This window comes from Ostrinia nubilalis, chromosome 21 (assembly GCF_963855985.1).
Source record: "Ostrinia nubilalis chromosome 21, ilOstNubi1.1, whole genome shotgun sequence".
Lineage (NCBI taxonomy): Eukaryota > Metazoa > Arthropoda > Insecta > Lepidoptera > Crambidae > Ostrinia > Ostrinia nubilalis.
In genome coordinates, this window is record NC_087108.1 from 2,928,628 (window position 1) to 2,942,587 (window position 13,960).

Genomic DNA, 13,960 nt, shown 5'->3' on the forward strand with positions numbered 1-13,960 from the left:
CTGGATAGGTTTCGGGTCCTGATCTTGAAACGGACTGTTACTATGGCGTGTTTGTACAAGCCTTTCAACACTTCAATGTATCGATAGTCAATTTGGCACAGTTGGAGAGACTGCAGCACTGCCCATAGTGCCCATGTCTCAATCGAATCGAAGGCTTTCTCATAGTTCACAAACGCAAAGTGGCTGATTATACTTCTTGATCTTCCGTATAATCTGCCGTAGCGCATATTATTATGGTCTATGGTACCTACTAAAGCCTTTTCAGAAACCGGCTTGTTCGGGGGGCTGAAAGTTGTCAAGCCTGCTAGCGTGACAATTCGTAATGACTATCAAAAACAGCTTATAGATATGGCTCAGAAGCGAAATAGGTCTATAATTCTTCAACAAGTTTTTGTCGCCTTTTTTGACGAGGAGTATATCACCATACTTCTTTGCCATGCCGTAGGCGTAATTCCCTTGAGGATGACGGAATCGAACAGCTTCTGAAAAGCCTTTAGTACCGGCGTTCCACCTTGTTACTTCGATAGTGAGTGTAGTGGAAGTTAAATAAATGAAAAGAGTGGACTGTATGAAATTAATTATCTATTCGGTATAAATTTACAATGTTATCGAGACCGTTTTGTGCAAAGTCGTTGAAGAGAGTGCGTCAGGATCGTCTTCTTAGATGTTCGCTCGCGAACCGAACATTGCTCGTTCGTTCGCCGAACGCTCGCCGCTCCCTCCGGTCACGCCGCCCGCGGGCAATGTCCGTGAGTAAACACACCTGCTTTCAGAAGCTCAGCCGTGATTACGGTGCCTTGTTGTGTTTCAGCTGTTTGAGAACCATGCTAATCTCGTACAGACTAAGATCAATCTAGCTAGCACGTATTTTATATAAACATGTGTCAAATGATCCGTCAGACAGGCTATCCACAACTTATCCAGAAGTGGCGAAACAGGCCCTTACTAAACGATTGTGAAATATGCCCTTAATGTCAAATGTAAAGAATAGTTTAAAAAACTAAAAACACGCTTTTAATTACTAACAGGAATCATCAGGACCCTGGACATCATCTAGCATTAAAGTGCTCGAAAAGACAAATCCAACGAACCCAAACTCGATGAGTTTCCGCCGTTTCGTTTAGGAGTTTCTATGGCCACCTCCTGACTCCATCATTAGGACCCTGGACATTATCTAGCACTTAAAGATATCGAAAAGACAAATCCAATGAACCCAAACTCGATGTGATTCCACCGTTTCGTTTAGGAGTTCCTTTGGCGACCTTCCAGTCCCATCATCAGACCAGCTGGTACCACAATATTGTATTGTCATCTAATCTGCATAAAGTTTCATGATGATACAAGACTTAGAAATGCATGTAATCAGATTCTAAGATTCCATTACATAGTTAGTTACATACACGACGACCTAATAAAAGCGTGTTAAAAACGAAAAAATTGACAGTTATATTATTTAATTGCATGTAAAAAGAAATTTCTGTCATCTTACATATCATTAAAACGACATTTCACGACGAAAAAAATAAAATGTAATAAAGGAACAGTTGCCGAGAATATTGCTGAGAAAGTTCCCGAGAATATTCTCGGGAACACTGAGAATATAGCCTTTCTCTGCAAATAGAGTGTATTGTTTAATATACACTTATCTGTCGACTTAATTTAAAACTATTTTACTTAAGAAAGTTTGTTTATTTCCATTTGATAAACATGATTCTCAACCTTTCTCACTTAGGAGAACGCTCCCGGGAGCGCTCCCGAGAATATTCTCAGTGAGGAGGGCGTTCTCGGGAACGGCACATCAATAATACCGCCTACTAACTTTTTCCCCCTGTTTCGCCATAGGTGAGTTTCTGGCTTATCACAGAAAGATAATATCCAAAAACGACATAAAATCTATCCTGTTTTTCTCTGGTTCTCAAACTATCTCGTGCCAGTCTAAATTGATTCAGTCTTTTAATAAATAGTTAACAGACACAGTGTGTATTTTGTCTGTCACAGAAAAACTACATAGCGCGCGTCCTTGTTTCAATAACCGGGATAAAAACTATCCTATGTCCTTTCCCGGAACTCAAACTATCTCTATGCCAAATTTCATCAAAATCGGTTCAGTGTTTTAGGCGTGAAAGCAAGACAGACAGACAGACAGACATACTTTCGCATTTATAATAATATTAGTATAGAAGTATAGATTGTTTAGGTCTTCTTTTCTTACTGCCATTTCTAAATATGCGTTCATTTTTATCTCCGATTTAGAAATGTGTTAATTTATTAGTCTACTTATAGATCACATAGGTACAATTTTATCTAATGCCTAGTTACCTAATTAGGGCATTATTTTGAATAGTTCGGATGGGTTTACCCCAAATATTCCATTATTAATGAAGGCAGTGAGCGTGCAAGGGGCAAGTTCCATTTACATTGGAAGTCTGCCAGGGCTCTTGTGGCTACCAATGCAAGGCGTAGGCGCACCATAATTGCAGAAAATTCGGGAATAAATTGTCACCTTATTCCCCATCCTGATAATTCACTCATTGAATAACAAATAAGGTTAATGTTTATGTTATATGTATTTTTCTTTGTTTTTGTTCTAAAGATATGGTTAAAAATATCGTGGGAACTATATTCCCGCTTCTTTATAAAGGGTTAAATCAGTTGCGTGTCATCTACACACATTGTCAGTAACGCTCCCCGCTCCCCCAAACGCACAGACGAGTAATTCGCGCCTTCGAGTTCTAGCACTAAAATACACTTTTTCTTCTTAATCCTTTTGCTCTTGGCAGAGCGGTCGTGGTCACGTTGCTCTTCACACGATCTCTCGCCATCTTTCCCTACCTGGTGCAGTCAGATACGCAAAATAGACTGTCGACTCCCAAAATTCTGGGTGAATGAAGGTTGACCTCATACAAGTTATTACTTGAGAACCATTTTTATAATAATCGCCAGGCAACAAACTGTCGCATTTATTTATCTTATTACAGTAGGATTTCACACGAGCGAAGCCGCGAGAAGTTCACGAGGATAATCTCATTTTACCATATTTGGGGCTTCTTGTTACGTCATTCACTATTAAAAAAAATCTGACACAATTTTACCACATTTCCTATTTTGACACATTTATTTTTATTGTGGTAAAAAAATGTAATATACACAATATTCATGTCAAAACAGGTATAATCTCTGTTCCAAAATATCAATAAAGATGCTAACATCGTTCTTTCATTCGTTTCAGCCAAATGACGTCCACTGCTGGACAAAGTCCTCCTCCAAGGATAGGATTTCTAAAGCAACCAGTTCTGCGCCGCCCGCATTCATGCATATCCCGCGATAAAACCAAATTTTTTGACTAAGTTACGGTTTTTGTCTGGAATATGTCCGTAATAATAGGAACGTGTGGTTGCCCCGCGTTTAAACGCACCCATTTGTGTCACCGATTTTTTTGTCACATACTAGTTTTTACCCGCTGAGCTGTGATCCAGTTTTATGCCCTTTTGCTTTGCCATAACCCCGTTTATCTTCTGTAGGTCATGGAGATTGAATTTTTGGGCAAAAGGCCCAAAGTCGCTCCCTGTGGCATTCTGTGGGGGGAAGTTTTTGTCTATCAGTGAACTATTTTAAAGGGGATATCTTTGTCCACATCTTGTAACAAAATATAGAGTCTGATATGCGGTTAACTGTACGTAATACTACGATAAGATTATCGTAGTCCGTCTAGCTCTAGTAGGTCAGGAACCGTAAAACTGGCATATTACATTTTCTTTTTCAGATCTAACCTGCTCTACAATTCTTCATATTTTAAGCCATAACTGGTACTGGTAACTGGTAGTCCACCAGTACTAATATGATAATGCACTGACACTTGCAATATTCTCGAAATACGAGACCCACAGGCTTTGCCATAATTATAATATCATAAAAAAAAAATATCTTCGTATAATGTGGCTTCGCACGGGTGTAATGTTTTATACCTCTTGAATCACTTATCTATTGCTGAAAAGTACTGAAAACTGCATTAATATCCGTTGCGTAGTTTCAAACATCTTGTGTGTGACTTTGTTTTATACTATTAAGATTTATTCAGATCTAGGGACAGTTCTTCTTACTTTCTGTCGTGTGAACTGCCGATGGAGATCGCAACCCTGTCTTGCAGAATAGCTCAGGAATATTCCGAATCTCATAATTTGCGTGCCATCAACGCTCGTCGATATCCGTGGTATGTTTTATATTGCATTCATTTAAGGTCAGCGATGCTCAATCTTGTCTTCAAAAACATCCTTCTTTACTCAGAAAAACTTGCGTTCTTAATGCCCAGTTGAGAGCATACGTCTTTCCCAAGACATGATCCGACTTAGTCATCCTCAGACATGTTGGATCTTATGCTCATCATTTGGGATATCTTTACCTGGTATCTTTTTCATTCAGGAAATCTATCATGCTGGAGCATCTTTAATTTTATTACTCCCTTTTTCCGTGAAGGAAATGCATTAGGCATACTGGTGTTGTGGGGATGATAGCAGAGCAGGTTACGTGGAACCTAAGGATTGTATCCTTTAGAAACATAAGCAGAGATAGAGGGAACTTCCTTGACAGATTCTATTTCAAGGAATCGCCGGAGAGAAGCGATTTCAGAATTAAAATTAACACATTTGTTCCTTGTCTAAAGGAGCAATTGCCTACGTGCATTACGATTTACGACAGAGATCGATGGCCAATGGTCACAGAAGACTAATATTTATTCTAAGCAAATAGTGGAAACATCTGAACTCGGGAAGGTTTCTCTCGCATGTAAAGCCTCTTTTAAATTCAGTGCCCCATTTTAATTTGTTGTCCTATCAGTCGTCGGACCTAGCATTGCCTGCCAAATAGTTTATCGAGTATTGTACGTGACTTTAGGCTTAATGGTACACTGGATAGGCTTTCAGTAGGGTTATTATAAAGGACGGTAGGTACTTACTGAGCATCATAATTAGCGATAAAGGTATTCTATTGCGAGGTGTAGTACGCGAGTCGTGTCACGTGTGACAGTGGTAGGATTCTTACTGGGTCTCCAATACCAATGTCGCAAGCCCCACGCACGTCGTCAAGACTGCTTCTTTATAAAATTTTGCACTTCATTTTAGTTTTGAAAGCAGAGTTAGTTTTTAATAGGCTGTAACATTCGGCTGCGGTATTTCCGGACCGATACGATCAAAAAACTTTCAAACAGATATCGTACTTAATGGGCAGCAAGTATTTGTACCTTCCCCGGGGCTGCGGGCGTCTATGGGCGGAGGTAATGACTTACCATTAGTTACCGTCAGGTGATCTACTTGCTCGTTTGCCTTCTGTCCTATAAAGCAATGGATTTTTGGCAGCCTCGGAATAATTGAATTGTCAGTCCGAATTCCCGACCTGAGGACGATATGGCGACGGCTTACTACTCTTTTAGCTTGCTTACTAAATCAGATCGGTTACAATTTACAATAAGTCCTATAATGTGTGTATAAACCTACTGCATCTCTGTGTGCTGTAACAATGGTGAACGCGTCTTATAGGTCAGGGTTGCCGCTCCAGTTTTTGGCTGATTGCTAAGTTTATGCCATAGCTTCATGTTCAAGCGCTGCGATGCGGGATACAGTTACAGTTCCGCAGTTTGTGTTTACGCATCCCAGTTAATGTCGCTTTTGTTTGTCTCTGCTGCATTTGGGTTCAAATTCGCTTGGACTCCTGACAGTGACGTATCGGAGGGCGATTCTTGTGATTGTTTATTGTGGATAAAGTTCCGATCTGTGATAATAGATTTGTGAATTACGCGATTTTCTTCTGATGTCATAATCGAAGTGCTGTGTTACATAGGTGATACGTCTGTAGGGATAGGATCAGAAGATATTATGAATATGTGTCGGATATCGCACGTTTGTTGTCCGTGGTCTTACTGGTCGCAGGTTACAGCTTCAAATGTAGGTACAATTTTATTGAGTGTCTTTAGTGCTCCATTTTATTGGTATTTTAGGAATTTCATAGCTGCATCAGGTAGTTACAAACGATCGGTTTTGCGACCGTAAATTTTACTCACCTATCACTATGTAATATGTATCTGTCGCTATCAACATGACTATTTGTGTACTGAATAAAATGCAATAGATGTTACCTACAATACATTAAGACTTTCGGCTTTAAGCTCCCGGCTTCGCCCGAATCAATTTCGACCAGTAACACTTTATTTCCGTGTCTCTCTGCTAAGTTTTATATCCCTCCCCCTATTTGATCCGTTTAATTTTCGTGACTGTCTTTCTTCAAGGTTTAATTTGTATACCGAAGTTCAGAATTGCTTCAGTAATTTTGACGTGAAAATAGACAGGCAGTCAGACAGTAGTTTTTGTATTTATAATATTACTTTTGTTTTCGTTGCCTGCTGCTGTCTTTCCCAAACACTATTTTCAACGCGATAGTGAATAAGCACTTACATATACCATCCTAGACAGCATCGGAAAACGCGGCTTGAGACGTCCACCCACGATGTGGCCGATGTGGAAGTCATTGGGGGAGGCCTATGTTCAGTAATGGACGTCCTGTGGCTGAAATGATGATGATGATGAGACAGCATCTCACTTAGCATCAGGCGAACAAATACCTGCCTTAATCTGCATAAAAATACCATGTATTTGCGGACCTTTGTATCTTCTTCTTCTTTTTGTGTCGACAACAAACCTACACAGTGTCAGCCCAAAACTCCGCCTCAAGAGTGGCGTTGTCAGTAGCACTCATCAAATCCTCCTGAGTGCAGTTGCTTGGGCACTCAGGGCATGACATCAGGTGCTTCATCGACTGGGGAACTAAACCGCACCTGCACTCCATGTTCAATAATAAAATCTTGTTCCAGCAAATACAACAGCAGTACAGAGGTCGCGTCGGCCCCCATTCTCGTTACTGGGGCAGCATGTCGGAGGGGGGAGGCATATCCGCGGCGGGAGGGGACTCTTGCAAGACGAACCTCATCGTCAACTACCTCCCACAGTCCATGACGGAAAAGGACTTGTACGCCATGTTCATGACCATCGGACCGATAGAGAGTTGCAGAGTTATGAAGGACTTCAAGGTAAGATTAGGAAGAAGGTTCAAGCTGTAGACCCTGGCTACACAGGAGTTGCAGCGGTGGTAGTAAGAACGAGAGGTGGAAATAGTCTCGTAGTCCATGACTGAGAAAGATCTGTATGCTATGTTCATGACCATGGGACCTATAGAGAGCTGCAGAGTTATGAAGGACTTAAAGGTAATTATTATCTTCAGGCCATTTAGAACTTCTTACCTCCCACAGTCCATGACTGAGAAAGACCAGGGGGGCTACTCTGAAACGCTGTCTACGTATTTTCGCGTCTATCTGTCACCGTCGCTCATGCTGGCATCTCGCTTTGTGTGAGAGGGATGCCCACATTCGAAACTTCGGATAACGTTTTTCGGAGTAGCCCCGCTGTAAGCTATGATCATGGCCATCGGACCTATAGAGTTGCAGAATTATAAAGGTAATCATCATCAGACCAGTGTCCACTGCACGAACACGACTCATATTTACCAAAGGCAAATAGAGGATTTGGCTTATACTCTCTCTTCACCCTGGCTAAATTGGTTGGGGAGGCCTGATTTCAGCATATTTCTCCTTTAATTTCTTCTTTCGACACGGGAACAGTGGGGGTGGATCTATTCTTCTCTGTCGGATCCACACGGCTTTAAGCTCACCTCTCGTTGCCACCACTACAATTCTTCATAGCCAGGATATACAGTATTCTCACCAATGAACGCTAAATAGTCCCGAAGGATAGCTAACTGTCTTCGAACCTGCAACTTATTTGTTAATTAACCTGTTTTAATGTTGATACTTTTGTGTCCATTTCCAGACTGGCTACAGTTATGGCTTCGGTTTCGTTAACTTCACCCGGGAGGAGGACGCGGCGCGGGCCATCGACACATTCAACGGGTACCAGCTCAGGAATAAAAGGTTAAAGGTATGTCTGACGTCCATTTACAGATTTTTCGGTATTTTACAGTAAATCTGACGAGAGAGAGAGAAAAATGGAGAGAGAGAGATAGAAAGAGGGAGAGAGAGAGAGAGATAGAAAGAGGGAGAGAGAGAGAGAGAGAGAGAGAGAAAGAAAATTGCACCTATTACAAAATCATGAAATGACACAGTATTAAGCTTGAAGTGGTGTGTATATTTAAAATATTTTTATGATTGTAACAACTGAGGTCCCTATCTTGATATTAGACTTTATGTCGGCATAAAATATACATTTTGAATTGATATGGCTGCATCAAACTGACGACTTATCTTACTACGGCTATGTGGTCGTCAAGATGTCAAAAAACATTTATAAAGTTCAAATTCAAATCAGCATTATTTTTTCTCACACATTTTTATATTCGGTGTATTTCCTCTTCAGGTATCATACGCCCGGCCGTCTGGTGAAGACATAAAGGAGACGAACCTCTACGTCACGAATCTCCCGCGCGCCATCACCGAGGATCAACTCGAGACGATATTCGGCAAATATGGCCGCATCGTGCAGAAACACATTTTGAGGGACAAGAGCAATGGTGCGCCGAGAGGGGTCGCCTTTGTCAGGTATATATTTCTGTCCACTATATTCGATGTTAAACTATATTAGCTGTAGACGATATTCGGCAAATACGGCCGCATCGTGCAGAAACACATTTTGAGGGACAAGAGCAATGGCGCGCCGAGAGGGGTCGCTTTCGTCAGGTGTGTACATTATATTAGATGTTAAACTATATTCGCTGTAGACGATATTCGGCAAATACGGCCGCATCGTTCAGAAACACATCTTGAGGGACAAGAGCAATGGCGCGCCGAGAGGGGTCGCTTTCGTCAGGTGTGTACACTATATTCGTTGTAGACTATATTCGGCAAGTGCGGCCGCATCGTGCAGAAACTTATCTTGAGGGATAAGAGGAATCGCGCCGAGAGGGGTCGCTTTTGTCAGGTGTGTATACTATATTAGATATTGAACTATATTCACTGTAGACGATATTCGGCAAATATGGCCGCATCGTGCAGAAACATATCTTGAGGAAGGGATAAGACGACTCGCGCCGAGAGGGGTCGCTTTTGTCAGGTATATACGGCCGTCAACTATATTCGATATTAAACTATGTTCGCCGTAGACTATATTCGGCAAGTACGGCCGCATTGGACAAGTGCAACGGTGCGCCGTTTTTGTCATCAGGTATTTACGTTTGTAAGCTATATTCAAGTTTAAGCTAAACGTCACAAAGTTCCAGTAAGAGATTATATTCGGCATGTATGGCCTCCTTGTTAAACATTTTTGTATCTGACATTTCAGCCGATAAAATAAAGTAAAAAAAAAAAATGTTTTTGTTTATTCATCTTCATCATCTCAGCCATAGGACGTCCACTGTTGAACATAGGCCTCCCCCAATGCTTTCCATGTTACCCGGTTGGTAGCGGCCTGCGTCCAGCGCTTTCCTGCTACCTTTATGATGTCGTCGGTCCACCTTGTAGGTGGACGTCCAACGCTGCGTTTTCCGGTACGCGGCCTCCACTCCAGAACCTTGCTGCCCCATCGGCCGTCAGTTCTGCGTGCCCTGCCCATTGCCACTTGAGCTTGCTAATCCGTCGACTTCATCGACTTTAGTTCGTTTACGGATGTTTTGATTATTAAAAAGCTATAATTTTCCATCTTCAGATTCGACAAGCGGGAGGAGGCCCAAGAGGCGATAGCGGCGCTCAATAACGTGATACCGGACGGCGGCACCGAGCCGCTTAGTGTCAAGGTCAGTGGCACCTCTGTCCTAGACAAAGTGACAGTCGTGACAGTTGTCATTTCAATATCGCTTCACGGAGCGAAGTATTGCTTCTTTTTCTTTTTTTGGTGGCAATGACTTGGGATTTGGAAACCACGATTTCACTATGATGTCACGTTTGTGACTTGTTTCACAATCGCTTCACGAAGCCAAGTAACTTCATACAAAATACGCCGGTCTACGACTGTCAATTTGAATCTTTGTCTAGCTTTTTAGACTTCTGTGTAGTGACGGCTTTTTGCACTATATTCGAGTCGTTAAACTGATGCTTGGGAATTGAATTTTATGAAGCCAGTACGTATTCACATAAAAGTGATCAAAGTGCGTGTGAAATGCGATATTTGCATGAGACTACAGAGATCCGTATTCCATACAAATATCATAAAAAGTTTAACTTGAAATATCAGTTTGCCGACTCGAATAACGCAAATAAAATAACTGTCAAATCAAAGTGAAATTAATATGAATTTAAGCTAGTGTTTGGTAGCAGGCAGATAAGGATGATTCTGCCAATAAATTGTACGCTTACTGCACTTTTTGATATGTTATTCTAGCATAAGTATAATAGAAGCTTAAGATTAATTTTATACGCTCAAATATGTTTCGTACACCACCTGTTGTTGTAAGATGGTATTTTCAATTTTGCAACAAAAATGAATCTTATTAGATTCTATCGACTCCACTTCATATTTCTGATTGCGAAAACTCCTTAATTTGTGGGAGTAGTTTAGTCTGTTATACAGGGTGTCCCAAAATTAGCACGTCACACTGACACTGGAGGTAAAGCCCGGTCTCTGAGTACGTAGAATTTTGTCCAATGACTCCAAGCTACCCATCCTTATCGCTCGCGCGTAATTATGTTGCTGTTGCGCTCGCACACTCACTGCGGGCGCCCGTCGCACAGTCGCGACAGGTGAGCGATAAGGATGGGTAGCTTGGGGTCATTGGACAAAATTCTACGTGCTCGGCGACCAGACTATAGCTGAGCCTAAAACGTGTTTAAATTATGTGTGGTGGTGGTGTCCCACCTGATGGTCATCAGCAAGAGTTATACTGGCCTAAAACTACCTACTACCAAAGCAGTAGTGGGACTATAAAGACAAGAGTTCGTATGAAAGATAAGCCAAAAATGTTATTATGTCGATATTGCTTTCATATTATGTGGCTTTTTAGGCGCATTTTATTTGTTTTTGAGATAGCACTGATTGCTTTAGCGTCTGTATTGGCACCATTGTTTTTTTGTATGTGTAAGGTTTTGGTAAAAACGCACATCTAAATCCTGTCCTAGGCGGGGGAGTAAGTTAGCTTTTTTAAGTTAGATTGTTTTCAAAGTTGCAGCTGCCCTCCCCTGGGTACTTTATTCCTGTATATTATCTGGGTATTTTATTCTTCCAAATATTTGTCCAATATTAGTTGTTCATACTTGAACCGTTTTGCATTCTGAAATTCCAAAGATAAGGATAAAAAAAAGTTATCCTGTTTTTCTCAAATTATCCCTTACCAATTTCATCTAAATTGGTTTAGAGATTTGAGCTTAAAAAATGGAACAGAAAGACAGAGATTCGTTTTTTAAAGATGCAAGATTTTTTTTGACTTATTATTGGCTAGTTGGCAACTCAGTAAAAAAGCATGCCAGCACTTAGGCTGAGTTCACCACCTTATTTTAACCATAACAATAACAATAACCGGTGCTTTTTGTATGGGGTTTGACATATTTTTGACGTTTGTCAAAGTTACAATTGAACGATTTTGAAATGTCAAATGGTAAAGATCGGAAATAGTAACCGGCATTGATAGCAGCGCCCTCCTGCTAAATGACATTTCAGTGTATCGTGGCAAAAATCGGAACCAGCGATCCGGTATTGACGGTGGCGCCCCCCTGTCAACGTTACGAGTGGGACGGTTCTATAAAAAAAACGGGACTATTCCCACCTCTCGTTCCCACCGCTACAACTCCTGTGTAGCCAGGATCTACAGCTTGACCGCCATAAAAACCCAACCAATGAAGGTCAAGTTTGTCCCGGGGAAAGTTAAACTGTCATTGGACCCGCAACGAAATTAATCAGAAGAACATAGGAGTTCGAAATTAAGGTTCGACTTCCCTCCATTGCAAAGCGGTAGTTCATCTATAAAGTAAGATGGTGGAACTGAGCCTTATTAATCCTTCAAGGCCCTAATCTAGACACAATAGATAATCAATTGTTATGACATTAATTAATGCCGTCTGGGACTCAAGCGGTTAATGCAATATCGGTTGTCTTCAATACTTTGTGATGGAGAGTCTACGTCGGTGCTTCGCTACGTCACGTCACTGTGTATTGTGTAGTTGTTATTTGTGTTTGTTTCTCACAAAGCATGTTATAGCACTTTGGCTACAAATTGGCACTTAAAACAAACACCTCTATGTATACAGGTACTGAGAAATTGATCATCGTTACGGTGAATTTTCTAGAACTTATTTAGTCGATTGTGAGCGAGAGAGAGAGAAAAGAAGTATCCAGAATCCATATTTAATTGCGTATTAGCGCAGCGTTGGTGCAACAGATGGCGCTGTTTAAAATACCTAAAGATATTTATTTATTAATAAAGCTTGCATGTCAGCGCGCCGTAAAGTAACTTTAAATGACGTTAATAAAATCTCTCTTTATCCTCTAATATACGATATGAGTGGTAATTTGTGGAACCTTCGTCGGATCTGCATCTCTCGCTCACACTAAAGGCCGTAGCACATTTATTAACCCGGAAAGGGATCGTAACCGTATCGTAAGCGCCTCACCTCGCGATTGACAGCGCGTGAAAGGCGATGACAGCTCGCAAAAGGCGATAAGATGTTGATCCCTTTTCGAGTCGATATTGTCTGCTATGACCTTAAATCGACTAAATAAGTTGTTACTAAACAATTTAGTACCGCCCATAAAGTTAATATTTCTTCGAAATAGAACAACAACCACGAACTGTCAAACGAAACCGATTTTGGATGACACTGGATATCATTCGTGTTTCAGTGTCAGGATTATTTCACCGTTTGTACAATAAATCAATTACTAAACCGATCACCACGTTTTTAAAGCACTATATCTCATAAACATACACGATTTCACTTACGCAAAATCTGAAAATATCTCAAGAGTTCAAATTTTCGGCTTGCCACAAAATGCCTTTGAACTGTCAAATAGTTGCAAACAACGGTTCTGTTTGACGTGACGGCGACGGCATCATTCATCTCTTTTTATCACAGAGTGTTGTTGCTAGTGACATTTCGCTCGCTCAGTTCATTGTTGCTCTATTCCGCAAGGACATATTAACTTGTAGCCTTGTATTCGTCATTAAAACATAGATGTGTTCGTTCAAAAACAAACCCTAATTGGCAGCCTGTGGGAACTAAATTTGGTTGTCGTAGCGAGCGAGCGTGGGGGCGGCGGGGCCCCTCGCGCGGCGGGGCACGCACGCGCCGCTGCGCCTGGCGCCGCCCCGGCACCATACCACGGTTCGTTGTTGCGGCACTTGCCATGTATGCGTCTTAAGATTCAAGTCGTAATGAGGGCTATCGTTTTAGCGCTCACCAGTTAGTGCCACTGTAGAGTAAGGTCCTGTCACTTGCTAGTAGCGAAGACAGTGGCGCCAACTTGTGAGCGCTAAAGTGGTAGGAGGACTATAACATTTGCACTCATCAAGATGGCGCCACTGTAGAGTAAGGTCCTGTCAATCGCCAGGGGTGCCAACTGTTAAGTATAAAAACGATAGCCCTCATTAAGAGCGATTTTCGACGTTTCTACTCAGTGGTTTTCATTAAACCTAAGGTTTTAGGGCCGCTGCGCCTGGCGCCGCCCCGGCACCATACCACGGTTCGTTGTTACGGCACTCGCCGTGTATGCGTCTTAAGATTCAAGTCGTGATTAAAAGTAATTTTCGACGTTTCTACTCAGTGGTTTTCATTAAACCTAAGGTTTTAGGGCCCCGGCGACTTTTTGTAGCGATGCTATCGCCCGTTTCGTAAACGCGCGTTTGTCGCATTTGCAACACACTACAGAAGTGATTCCAAGGCGCACTAACGCGCTAGGCTACAGCAGCGCGACTGTATCGATGCAAACGCGCGACCGTGTCGGACGACATCGGGGAGAGAACAGAGGGAGGGTTACTGAAT

General features: G+C 41.7%; 2 protein-coding genes across 2 annotated transcripts in view; both read left to right on the top strand.

Annotated features, from left to right (window-relative positions):
• LOC135082122 (ceramide synthase 5-like) overlaps window positions 1-13,960 on the top strand; it is a 240,778-nt gene that overhangs the window by 80,908 nt on the left and 145,910 nt on the right. The window lies entirely within an intron of this gene.
• Window positions 1-13,960, top strand: part of LOC135082095 (sex-lethal homolog) — a 41,393-nt gene that overhangs the window by 3,498 nt on the left and 23,935 nt on the right. The window contains exons 3-6 of the mRNA XM_063976854.1: window positions 6,860-7,075; window positions 7,872-7,979; window positions 8,415-8,596; window positions 9,699-9,786. Coding sequence (XP_063832924.1) covers window positions 6,860-7,075; window positions 7,872-7,979; window positions 8,415-8,596; window positions 9,699-9,786 — 594 coding nt within the window. The remainder of the gene's footprint in view (window positions 1-6,859; window positions 7,076-7,871; window positions 7,980-8,414; window positions 8,597-9,698; window positions 9,787-13,960) is intronic.